The sequence below is a fragment of the Nelumbo lutea genome, chromosome 5, assembly GCF_056320005.1.
Source record: "Nelumbo lutea isolate HS-2025 chromosome 5, American lotus-T2T, whole genome shotgun sequence".
NCBI lineage: Eukaryota > Viridiplantae > Streptophyta > Magnoliopsida > Proteales > Nelumbonaceae > Nelumbo > Nelumbo lutea.
This window is the reverse complement of record NC_142688.1, coordinates 6,060,831-6,074,297: the sequence shown is the minus strand read 5'-3', so window position 1 is coordinate 6,074,297 and position 13,467 is coordinate 6,060,831. Positions and strand designations below refer to the sequence as shown.

General features: G+C 37.3%; 1 protein-coding gene across 2 annotated transcripts; it reads right to left on the bottom strand.

Annotated features, from left to right (window-relative positions):
- Window positions 1–494: 494 nt before the first annotated feature.
- On the bottom strand, window positions 495–11,720 carry LOC148850021 (DUF21 domain-containing protein At2g14520-like). Of its 2 annotated transcripts, XM_088944360.1 has the most exons (12): window positions 11,557–11,720; window positions 10,982–11,455; window positions 8,932–9,008; window positions 8,760–8,843; window positions 8,263–8,376; window positions 8,076–8,162; window positions 7,493–7,632; window positions 7,310–7,397; window positions 2,763–2,836; window positions 1,445–1,572; window positions 1,031–1,299; window positions 495–927 (listed from the first exon to the last, which is right to left on the bottom strand). In XM_088944360.1, exons 2-12 carry the CDS (start codon window positions 11,157–11,159, stop codon window positions 883–885), a joined length of 1,284 nt encoding a protein of 427 aa, XP_088800486.1. In that variant the 5' UTR covers window positions 11,160–11,455; window positions 11,557–11,720; the 3' UTR covers window positions 495–882. The 2 variants fall into 2 exon arrangements, with proteins under 2 accessions (XP_088800486.1, XP_088800484.1); XM_088944358.1 differs by having other exon boundaries at window positions 10,982–11,714.
- Window positions 11,721–13,467: the final 1,747 nt, after the last annotated feature.

The window sequence follows — 13,467 nt, the reverse complement described above, 5'->3', positions numbered from 1 at the left end:
CCCTCCACAATACATAAATTCACCAGCAGTGCATCAAGAGCCAATACTACTTACTACACAAGTGACAAAGACTATAACTAAGGGAGGGCCTAGGTGTTAATTGAGCTTGCATTGATTGACCCGCTTCGAATAAGCTACCAAAATTAGCATCAACAGAAAACTAATTTCTCAGCTCAATTTTAAGTGTATTTGGGCTTCAAGACTTCAAGTTGCAACACCAGAAGCCGTTGCGTGAATATAGCAATGACATGTTATATGGGGAGAGTGTTGGGATCTCCTGTCATTAACTTGATCTGACACCACACATCTCACCAAAATGGGATGAGATATGCGGTGTTGGATGATGGTAAGGTGTTGGAACGTATTTTGTTGGCAGGTGATCCGGAGTCCGGACTGTTGAAACTAAAAAGCCTAGGCTATCCAATTTACGCAGCCAAAATTTTTCCGCCAATATATCAGATAAACCGAATGAAAACCTAAAAAATGAGACGGAATTTGCAGACGAAAGAGCACTCGTATTTTTAGCTCTATATTGCGTACAAGTACAATACATAAGGATGGTTCTTATTTTAGCCCCTTTTCATAAGGATTATGACATCTTTGTAGGGAGGGAAAATCCTACCCTCTTCCCCTATAATATCATTCATGTTTTTGCCCTAATTTCAAGACCCAAAATATATAACTAATCAACAAATCATATACATAATTTTCTTTCCCATCACTATGATATCATTACATTACAAGCCTGTGGTCATCTACAATTACAAACATTTCACTAGCTTACAACTTCTCTTTACTCCTGCAGCTATCCCATTACCCATGGAACAAAAGCCGTTCAACTTTTTAATGTAAAATGTCTAGCATGTAGCTTTTGTATACGTGCTATAAGTCTTCACCGTGATGATCTGTCTCATCATAGATTTCCTCCTGCACATTTACAAAACCAGGTTCACAGTAACAAGTTAAAGCCTGAAATTTAAAAAGAAAAGAATAATATTTTCATTAAAATCGTAGTGTTATTCTTCCACACCTGTAAGAGCTCTTCAATGACATCTTCCATTGTTATTATTCCAATGGCTTCCTCTTCCTCATTGAGCTTTGGTAGAGGGTTGTCATCAATCTGCAAGACTTCCGAGTAGATATCCTTCTGCCACCTCTTGCTCCTTGGAGTACCCCGATTTGAATTGTTTGTGCTGTTAGGAAAACTCTTCCTCTTCTGGAGAGACCTCTTGCTTTTTAAGCTTTTCTCTTGGGGTTGCCTTTCACCATCGATGTCCACCTTTACATCTTGCACTCTATCTGTGTAATAATAATATAATAACAGAAACTAACCTTCTTTACTTTTTTGGTTGGGAAGGCGGACTATAATCCTTCACACCAGTAACCATGTTGCATGAAAATAGAAACATAGAGAAAAGGGCACTCCACAGCACCATATGCTTACCATCGACTGGAGACTTGCTGACTTGCTGCCCGACTGTGTTCTCATGTCTTCTCATGACAACAGCCATATGGCTGTGACCTTTCTGAAACTCATTCAAGATATCATATAGAGGCATGTCCGCTGGAACTCTAAAACAAATCCACCCAGAAACTTCAGTTAATAGAATTTAGGATGTTTGTCAAAAGCAGACAAGCTTGCTTTATCAGATAGAAAGGCTGCCAAGGGAGAAGACAAACAGTGTACAGTAATGAACCAACTCTCAGATTTTCTCACCTGAGACAACCAGATCATCCTTCTCACTGTCAATTATGGCTACATTACTGGAAGGACTCTGAGTTTACTAAGCCCTTCCATTCCACATCTCCAGCCTCCCATAAACAACAGATAAAAATGTGAACATTACTTTAAATTGTTAATGACATCCTATCACCAACCATCTCGTTGAAAACTAATCCTCTTGCACACCTTGTTTCAATGAGATGGGCAATAATTATGTCGGGTAAGAGGGGGGGGGGGGGGGCAAATACAGTGGTGTTATGGGGCAATAATATATCTAGGCTCCATGACAGCCAAGCAAATGATGCTAGTATCCACCTATATTCTATGATAGGGTATTATTCTTTCCATCTTATTGATAAATTATTTTTTGTTAACAAGACTTGCAGATGATCAAGTAAGAGGCCCTTTTCCATATTAAACATTGAGCTCTTACACAAGACTTAAATAGAAATATAAAAAATGAAAACAGGTACAGTAAACCAATAAAGACCATTCGAAAAAAACACTGGTCCCACTTGTTATTCTCCTAAATTATACCTAATAAATATGGCATCTCACAATGAACAAGGAGAAAAATCTTTTTTTTTTATCAATATGAACAAGGAGAAAAATCATGTCTTAAAAATCTGGAAAAGCCAAATCAAGATAACCTACATATAGAAAAATCAAACAACGATGAGCAGTACATAAATAGAGTAAAAAAATACCTAAAGGGGAATTTCTCCTAGCATATAGAATCAGGACTAAATAAAGATTTTTGTGTAATTCACATGCCAAAAGATAAGGACAGAAAACACATGATGGCATGAGAAAAGCCAAGACAGACTGAATTGAATTAATTAGAAACCTCCAAAGAAAGTCTGTTTAGGATGAGGTTTCTCCCTTCATGATTTAACTCAAATCCAAAACATATTTCAGAAAACAGTATGAAAAGATGCAACCCATTTTCTTTTCACTGTACAGTGAAAAAAGAATCCTAGCTTTTTTTTTTGATAGGTAATAATAATAATAAGACTTTTCCTTGACCAAGCTAGCTTACCTAGGAATCCTGCGAATAGTAACAGTTTTAACAGGCAATTCATCTGCAGGATTAATGGTCAATAGATTCTTTACCTACAATTTACAACAAGAAGTTAAAACAAGAATGCACAAAGTGGTAAAAATTAAAAAAAAAAAAGAAGAAGTTATTCACAAGAATGGGGAAATAAGAATGGTTCAGTACAACAACAAGTGAAGAATTCATGCTTTCCAAACCATACTAATCAAAGGGTATAAACACATGGACAGAACAGTTGACTGCAAAAGAACACAAGGCCAATACTTTAGTTCTTAAATTGTAGAGAGCTTAGATGTTGGTAACACAACTAAATGCAAGTTATATTTTAATCAGAAAAAGTTTCCAGTTTCCCTTGAGAAATGTTTGATAAAGTAAGCCTAGTTTCTTGTGGAATCTGTATGTTTGATTCTAACAGAACTTTCCTATGAGGGAAAATTAGTGTTTTTGTTCAAGTGTGGTGGCTGAGCTTTTTGCCATCTATTCTGTCTTACTTTATGCTAAAGAACACAACTGGAACTCTATTTTGGTCCTTTCTGATGCAAAAAAAATGTAGTGGATTTTTTGTGCACAGGTTCCCCTTCCCTCCCTTGGGAAGCTTCTGCCTGGGTGGACAGAATTCAGGATTTATGTTCTTGTTTTATGACTGTTAAGTTTAGCTTTATTGCTAGGTTGTTTAATCAGGCTGTTCATTCCTTAGCCTAGCTGATGAAATATTTGGATGTAGATGTGATCAAATAGGACAGCCCTCTTGCTTGTATTGAACCCTTTGTTACTGGTTTTTGTTAGTAGTTTTATTTCACTTGTCAAAAAAAAAGTAAGCCTAGTTTCTAATATTGAATGATATAAGCTAGGCTGTCAATGGATCTGGTCTGAATTAAACCCAATCAAGTTGCACATCCTTTCAAGTCAATCAGATCGAATGTGGATAGTGAAACATTATTGATTTACTAATCAGACAGTTATAACTATGTTTGATATGATAAAGATATGATCTAATTATATATCATTGTATTTACATTTAAAATAATACTTTATATATTGGTTTTATGTATACATAACTTTCATTTCGAGAGTAAAGAATACAAAGCTGAACTCAATAAAGCCTTACCACAACTAGATGGAGGTGGAATCCCTGTTTAGCTGTTCCACTCAACAAAAGGCCGCATCCATCATTAAATGTAAAAATATGGTAAGCTTTTTTATATGAATAACAAAAAGGGATCATTAAAGAAGCTTAAAATAGTACAAGAATTCAGTCATCCCAGAGATTGAGATGACCAAGAACCAATAAAAAGAAACAGAAAGAACAAAAAACCATCTCCCAAGCAGCAGTGACAAGTCAAACCCCATAGTAGGGATACTTACATGTCAGGAAAGAGTCCCATCTCCCCAGAATAGATTCTTTTTCTACCCCTTGTCTGGCCAAGCCATCTGCCAATCCACTTGCAGATTTGTAAACCCATCGAACAGCTATAACTTTGTTTCTTTTGAGTTCAGACTTCAGAGCTCTCTCTCAGAATGTGTCTGTACTCCCAAAGGCACCTCTCAGCTTGCCTAACCCAATTCACCACCACTTTAGAGTTCCCTTCAACAATAATGTTGGTGTAATTATTCCTCTTGGCCAGCTTTAGGCCCTGTAGGACAGCTAAAATTTCTACTCTAATTGCATTTCCATGACCAGCTGGACCAGAAAATAGACCAAGGATGCTCCCATCAGCATTTCTGAGAACTCCTATACCAGAAGTTCTAGGCTTGCCTCTACTGCAGCCGTCAAAATTGAGCTTAATTAGCAAGTGTGTAGGGGTTCCCAACTAGGTGGAACAGGCACTCTGGTAAAGGAAGAGGTTGCTATCAGGTTGCTATCAGCCCCCAATTCCTAATAATATCATCAGTGGTGAAAGATCTAAAAAGACTTAAAAGTCTTCACCTAATGTGCCACTGTCACTGTTATGAGGTCAATGGTTACTCTTCTGTTTTGAGCCTTCTCTTGAGAAAGCCTCCCATTTCTTTCCTCCCAAATCATCCATAAAATAGCAGCTCTAGAACATCTCCACAGTATCTTTCCTCTCCTTGTAGGTGGGTTAAGGAAATTGCTGCTGAAAATCGACAGCAAATCATTGGGAGGAGTCCACCTGCACCTAACTAGAGTGGAAAACCACTCCCAAATACCATCCATAAAAGAGCAAGAGATAAGTAAAAAATAAGTTTCCCCATTTGCATTGCAGAGAAGACAGATGTAAGGAGATAAGCACCAATTGGGTATTTTCTTTTGAAGGGTCTCACAAGTGTTTATTTTTTAGTCAAAAAAAAAAAAAAAGAGCTCCTAGAAAAAAGCCCTCACCTTGGGTGGAACAGGTCCACTCCACACCTCTTTCACCGGAAAAGTAGGGGCAAGGTCACGAGAGGAAAGGATCTCAAAGAAGGAAGAGCAAGAAAAAAGACCAGAAGAACAAGGGGATCAAACTCTGGCATCAAGCTTTGGAAGATCCAAAAAACACCTTCCAAATAGTCTATTAACTCTATGCACAAGGGAATCTTCCCTCAAGTTACATCTAAACCCAAAATTCCAGGAAAGCCCACTAGAGGAAAAGGACACAAGCTGAGAGACAGTAATATTTTTTAAAAGAAGAAAGCAGGTACAACAAGGGGAATTTTTCTTTTAAGAGAGCATTACCCCACCACAGATCTTCCCAAAATCTAATTTTGTCCCCAGAAAAGAGTTCATACCTTATAAAAGTCAAGAAGCAAGGCAGCAGACCTGAAATTGGTTTCCATGGTGTTAATAAGGCAGCCGTTCCATTCAATCCAGCATCCCAACCATTTTCCTTTAGACCATGAATACTCTGAATTACTTGCTTCCACAAATGATTCAGTTCCAGGGGAAACCGCCACAACCATTTACCTAACAAAGCCTTGTCCTCTAGTTCTATGTTTCCTAGGCCTAGACCCCCTTCCTTTTTGCAATGCAAAATGGTGCCCCAATTCAATAAATGCTCCTTTTTGTTTTCTCCATGATTATGGTAACTTTTATAAACACAATGCTAATATTCAACCAAAACCCTAATTGTTTAGCCACTTCCACATAAGAAAAAAGATTGGCAGAAGCTATATTACATGGACTTTGGTGCAGGGCCTGCAAGCATGCATCTAGGAGTCAGATTTGACTGACCTCAAGCTGTCGAGGTAGAAATGGAATCAGAGAGAGAGAGAGAGAGAGATTGCACCATGAAATTTGAAAACCCAAAAAATAAGTGTATAGAAAATCCACATGTTATTAGGTTTAAAGGGCATCCTCATTGGAAATTTGATACCTTCAAGCTTCAATTTCCAATATTTATTTTGACCATACCAAAGAATAATTTATGTTGGTTTGATGTCCAATTAAGTGACACTTGCCCAATCAAATCAAAAACTTAGTATCCAGAGGACACAAATTCCAAGCCATGTCCCCAACATGAGAAATTGCATTAAAATGAAAAGTCTGGGTACCACAGGGGAGAAGTGATGAGAGTTGCCAGATGTATCAAGCTCTGTACAGAAAAGAATTCCACCCAAGTCTACAAGCCCAAATTCCAAGATTTGTTCTCAGTAATCTGAAGATATTATCTAATTGGATTTTTTTTTTTGTATCAATAATCTCTAATTGGATTTTTGTTCTCAAATTTTTGTTTGTGATTTGTTTCTGGAGTTAGGGTTTTGTATTTCGTGACATCAATTTCTTTATCTGTTTTTCCTTCAATTTAGTTGAGAAAAGAGAGAACAGAATAATTGTTTTGGTCTTTCCATGTTGGATTTGCTTGTCTGTGGATCAACTGGTTCCATTTTCAATTCAAGAATGTGATTTTGATAGGCTAATGGCTTGTTGGTTTTCTGCATTGAACAGCTCATTTGAGACAATTTGCAAAGAAAAGTTAGAGTGGTAGAGAGAAGGGAACATTGATGCAAATGGAGATTGGAGTTAATATCAAGGAAAGTTTGATCCTTTCATTCAGAACTTGTATACATGGTTTTTTGTTGTCTTCTTTCCCTGTTACTTAATTCCAGTAACTATTTACAAAGAAATATGTAGATTCATTGCTCTCAAGTTCAAGTTGAACTTTGATGATAGGATTTTTAGTTGAATTCAAGTTCAGAATCCCCTTGATTCAATGAATAATAAATCTAAGTTAGATGAGGAATTCAAGTAATCACAACAAACTTGAATCCAAGAGGTGGAAAGCCTTGTTCACTAGGCTTCCCTTTAGATGGGCAAATAATGAACTACAGAGAATTTTTTCTTGTACCATAACCATAGAAACAATAAAGATTCTTTACAGCAGACAATGGGATTTTTTTTTCTGGAGGGGATATAAGAGATAAAAAAGTACTTGGGATAAAATAAAAGAAAATAAACCATGCATCAAGTAACACCTATGAACGTCTTCAATTTTCTTTTCTCATCATATAACATGCGGTTCATCAATATTACATAACAGAAACAACATCAGTACCACTTATCGTCAAGTTTTCAAACAAAATTAAGCAATTACCAGAATAAGCCCAATTATGTTTGTAGATTGTTCATAGTATACTGGCACTCTGCTATGCCCTTTCTCCAAGATCAACTTCATGAGATCTCTGTGCAAATAACAAGTATTAACTGCAACCTCAATACAAAAAGAACTCATAAAAGATAATTTGATTATCTTGAACTTTTGATGCCAGAAACTTACTTGTCTAATTTGGCATTAATATCGATGGCAAAAGTATCAGATATAGGGGTCATGGCATCCCTAGCTGTTTTCTCTGTGAGCTCAAGTGCTCCTGCAATGATTGTTGTCTCATCATGTGTGAGCTCACCACCTTTCCCAGCCTGATTACAAGTCATGGAAATTATGACGTTAACATTTTGAAGTGAAAGTATAAACCTCCAGGAAATAGAAAACGGCATAAGTGGTAGAAAAGATTCACAGAAGAGATGCTAAGTATCCAGCTACACCAAATAGAAACTAAATATTCCCAATTGCAGTTTTTCGATGGATAAATCTATGCATCTATTGATTGCAAAAGAATGATAAATAAAAGTATGTACCCATCACCCCATGAAGTGAAGGCCAGCCCTTGCTGTCTGGCCATCAATTATATACATTAATGTGAAAGTAGGGAATATGTCTATATATTAAAACCCACCCTGCCAGTGTAATGGCATATGACAACGGAAAAGAAAATAAAAATAGCTTCCCCAAGTGATGGCAACCTAAAGGGTTGCTAAAGTTTATCAAAAGAAGTGTGTTTTATGGTTAAAAAATTGCATACCTCATTACCATGCAAATTGACTAGTGTTTTCAATTCAGCTCTACGGAAAAGAGCCACATGTCCTTCACCTAACAAAAAGTCTAGGAGCTGGATGAGAAAACATGGAAAGTCAAAAGCAATCTAATTAGGATCAAAAACATAGAAAATAAAGCAGTTTTCTCATGTAAGGGAATTTAACATCAATGACCTTGCTTATGGGAAATGCAACCGGGTAACAGACCCACACAAGCACACGAACAACTGGAGCCACCGCTGCGCCAATTGCCAAACCATGTCGAGAACAAACTGATTGTGGTATAATCTGTTTGCAGAAGCCAATAAGGCCAGTTTGTACGCCCATGAAACCACAAATTTCAAGAGGTTCATAGTCTATTCATAAATTTCCTAAGTTGGAAAGAACAAAAGAAGGTACAGATAAAAATAAAATAAATTTCCTAAAATAGGACTATTCATGTCAGCAAAGACATGAGATGCATGAGATGGTAAACCTAGGAGACCTCCTAGGTGCAAGAAGCAAGCAAAATAATGCAATGACTTAGAAGTTAATTGATTGTAGATCTCATTCTATCAATTTTCTAAATGTACACCACAGGTTGTACTGATAAACTTGCATTGCCAATCAGATTATCCTGAAACCAGTGCTAACCATTTCAGACACAAGCATAATCAGAAAGGATGCCTCACCTCACCAAACAGAAGTATCAAAGTCACTGAAATGAGTATAGCACCCCAAGCTGAAACCAAACCATCAAGAAAAATAGGGAGCGCCTGGTGAAAAGGGGGAAGTTATAACATAAGTATACTTTTCCGATGCATGTCACCCATGAACCATTTAGAATATTCTTAATAGTTTTACCTCCATAGCAGCAGCGTTGTAAATAAGTAGGGTGCAGAGCAATAAATGCTGTTTCTTGACAACTGGCAAGATTTTTGCTGTCAATAAAAAGGTGGTAGATTGTTAACATGTTCAGTTATTCTTGTATTGAGAAACTTACCATCAACCAATATCCGTAAGTAAAAAATGAAATAAGTTCAAGTAACGTGAATGACCCATATGTGCAAGAACTGTTTCAGTAGACATCAGACTAACAAATCAACCACTTAAAATTGGCCATACTGTAAAAACTACAAATTAGTTTTTCCACTAAGGATGGCACCCAAGGTTCAAAATAGCGTTACGTATTGGCCCAAATCAGGGCCTTCCCGATACGCCCCTACAGGGGGTGTATCAGGTCAGGCCATGATTCAGAGGGTAGCCGGGACTTAAACCGATCCCTCTGAACCAGTTTTGAAAAAAACAAATAAATAAAACATAAAAAAAAACACTGATACAGGCCGATGCGCATGCATCGAGATTTAGGACCTTAAAGGCACCATAACCAACAAAAGTTAGGACCCTTAAACTTCTTCAAAAATCAAGAATAATAGAATAGAACAGAACAAAAGACTGTCGTGGATTGCAGGAAACTTAATTTCTCCTTGACAATACTACCATCCAATTCCTTCCATTCCATGTGCTCCAAATTGCAGCTTCTAAACAAGACTTCCATATGATGGGGCCCAATTCACAAAAAGCATCCATCTACCCGTCCTTCAGTAATTCTTGGGATGTCCTAACAAACTCAAGCTTGAAATTTCTAGAGACATCCTTTCATATCCCACATATAAAAAAAATATTTATTCAAGCCTCATCGAAGAAAGATGTGCTCTAACCAGACAAGAACCTAAACAAATAATAATAATAATAATAATAATAATAATAATAATAATAATAATAATTTCTCAGCTTCCTCCTTTTTGTCTATATGCATGAACCAGTGCCCATGCCTTCTCAACGCATCTTTTTAACAGCAACACCCTTAGGAACCAAATGATACAAATTTGGCAATGCCTAGAAAAGCAGAAAATATCCACATAAAAAATAACTTTTGCATCTCACCGTCACACTGTTAACTACACTTTTTAAAGATTTTATCAAATGTCTTGGTTATTTTCGTGAAGGAAGGTTGATAGTTCATTCAAAATCATATACATGAGTAGAGATCTATTCAGTGTGCAGCCAATAGCTATACACTAATGGAAACAAAAAACAGTGTATTGCTTGAATTATAAAAAGATTTCGCTGAAAATGCTAAGAAAATTCATAGGTGGTTAAATCACGCAATTCAAACTTAAGGCCAGCTAATTGCGCATTTCTCATCTCTGACAAGACTTCACACAGCCTCAAAGTCAAATCAACCACTTCACTAAGTTGTTCAATTGAAATGATAGATGTTCATAGCTGATTGAACCTTCACTCACACCGTACTGTGTCTAATATTGAATTGGATGTTAGAGAAGAGCATGGTGACCCATTTATATTGTAAATAAATATCTAAAGGAATAAAAAGAGAAAAAAGAACAAGCGCACGACAATGAAATAGTCTCTTTTAATCGAAAGCAACTCCAATAAGAAACCAGTGGAAGGGAAGTCCGAAGTTATCCCGAATGTATAAAAATCGGGACCAATAAGTTGGGAAAGAAACGCCCATGAAACAAACTCCAACCACCTAAAAATTGCTTAAGCTTTAGCTCATGCCTTGGCTGCATGGTGCTACGGGTCGAACCTTGAAGATGAATTGGTTTTGAACGCACCGCTTTGTATTCAAAGCTTTCTAAGTAATTAAGGAATTTTCTGAAGCGAAAAAAAAAATTGCTTAAGTTTATCCGAGAAGTATAAAAACGAAAGATAGACGCTAAGTCGCTAACCATGTATATAAAAATAATAAACAGAAAGGAAGAAGGAAAAGGGGAAAGTTAACAGATAGAGAAGGGGGGAAGGAAATCTCACTACATCGCACAAAGCTTAACTTCACAATTCCAATAAACAAAACCAAAAGATATATAAAATGGAGGAAGGGAAATACCCGCGTGCTTGCGATCCTTGGGAGTACCAGACTTAGCAAGAACTTCAAGATCAACGAGGCTCATGGACATGAGGCCCAAAGTGAGTCCAGACATCAGCCCAGCGAACATAACCAGCAAAAGTATCACCAATATGTGAACAAAGAACCCCGTTTCGCAGCATTGGTACTCTGCAGCCATTCAACGTTGCTCTCCTTCCTCTTTGGCGTGCTTCAAAGTTCAAATCTGACGAACCCTAAAAGCACCAATAACTATAATAACCAGATGTCGTCGATAAATTCCATTATCTCAGATCTTCAGTGGCAACTTGACAAAGCCCACACCAATAAAAAAAAAAATCAGATTCGCCTGTTATAAAGAAACTTATCGAATTTCTTCTCTTTTGTTCCTTTTATTGATAGTCGCTTTTTACGGACAGGAATCGAGATTGAGATGCCGCGGGAGAGAGGTTGAATTGTTTGTGTGCTTTTCGTCAGCTGTAAAAAAACGAGGCGGTCGGTTATGGAAGCGACGTGATGAAGTATTACTATTACTGTATTAGTAATGCGTGAACTGAACGGAAAAGACAAAAGGAGACTCGTCTCAGTATTTCCACGCGTGTGGCCGTGTCCTGGTTCCGCCGGCCGAGTAATAGACGGAGAGTTTCCTGGCAGCGACGAGACGACGCAAGAGGTTTCGTAAACAATGATGACACGTGGCTTTTTGTAAGATGCAGTTTGAGCTTTGAGCTACCACACACACACTTGGCCATTTTAATCCTTATCAAGTTATCATTGAACGTGGCCACCAACCTGTAGGCTGTAGCCCCTCAAAAAAAACGGAAAAATACATTAGGCGTGGCCCACTATCGTACAGGGCACAGCCAGACAAGTTGTTTCATGTTTTCAATGAGCGATGAACTGCATATACTAATACGGTAGTACGAATCTACTGTGGATGTTGGGTGTAGAATCCAATGGATAAGATCGTTCAATCTCAGTGTAAATAAATGAAAGATCTAACTTTTCGTCGCAGTGTGTCACTCAAGATGAGAGATATCCTCGATGTACGGGTAGATGCTGTGTTCCTAGGGTATTCGCATGGATGGTTTTCTTTCTATGGGACTACGATGATAAATCTTGACTCTGAGTGACAAGCCATTACGGCTGAGGCCGCTAAACCAGCTGGCATTTTGGTGGTAACATACTGTTATGCACTAAGATAGGGATATTGTAAAAAAAAAAAAACGGGAGATAATATATTCTCCGATAACATCTCCCGTGAATAATAATTGATAAGTGCGGAAGATATTCTCAATAAATGGGAGGATGTGCATATAAAGGAGTTGTGAGGCATCAGGTGTGAAAAGCAGATCCTGGTCTCATATTCTCCAATTTCTACTGTACTTATCCGTAATTTTTAATGGTAATATTAGTATATTATCATGAATGAATGAAGAGAAAAAGTATAATATCCACAACGTAGTGGTCTCATCCCATTCATCAAATATAAATACAGGCTTCTTTACCAAATTGTATCAAAAGTTCATAAAGGTGATTGAAATTATTGAAAGAGGTTTTAGTAATAAATAATAACTACAAATTGTAAGGAAGGTTGCAGCAATTTCAATTTAACCTAGAAAAAAAAAGAAAAAAACTAAAGAGGAAAGCCGATATGGTTCCTTTGAAGTTCGAAGTTCAAAATTACCGGCTACGTAGATTGGATGGAGCAGGTGTGAATGACCGGTAAGAGGTAAGATGATAGGGACGACTTGTGTTTTCTACACTTGTCTCCTACACTCCCATGATGTTTGTGACTAGTGTCAAACAATGTTCAAAATTTTGATACTATATTGGACGTATCGTATCCTATCGGTGGTTTTATGTTATTTATAGGTATTTTGGGAACCGTCTCTTTTTAATAAAAAATATTGTTAAAATAGGCCCAAAAATTATATTTAAATAAAAAAAAAAACATAGAAGCATGTTATTTTAAGTACCCATATACCCTTATTATATGCAGAGACGTATCAATATTTTGAACGTTGGTGTCAAATGTCTCATCGGTGTTTATTGGAACAAATGCTAACATGTGAAAAGGGTAATTGATCAAATTACTTGTATTCTTATGCTGCTGTTATAGTGGGTTTCATGGTAAAACTAATGGCTAGCATACATATTGGTCTCGAATGATGATCTCAGTTCCCAACTTCCCATGAATTAGGCCCGAGTTGTTTGGGTAAGCAAGTTTGTCCAAGCAAAAGTTATAAATAACTTTGATGTCAGCACTTCCCTGTCTTGTGTAGTTCCCTCTGAATTTATCAAAAAAGAAAAAAAGTATTTCTCCAAAAAATTCACTTAACATGGGACTTGATGGAGCGCAATCCGGCCGGTCTTAGCTATCAACGATTTCGCTTCTGACTGGAGCAACGGGGGGCCTGAAACGGAGAAGATGAGGGAACTTCGGGGGGAACCCGGTGAGATAACTTCAAAGCTCAAGTTAGTATTCT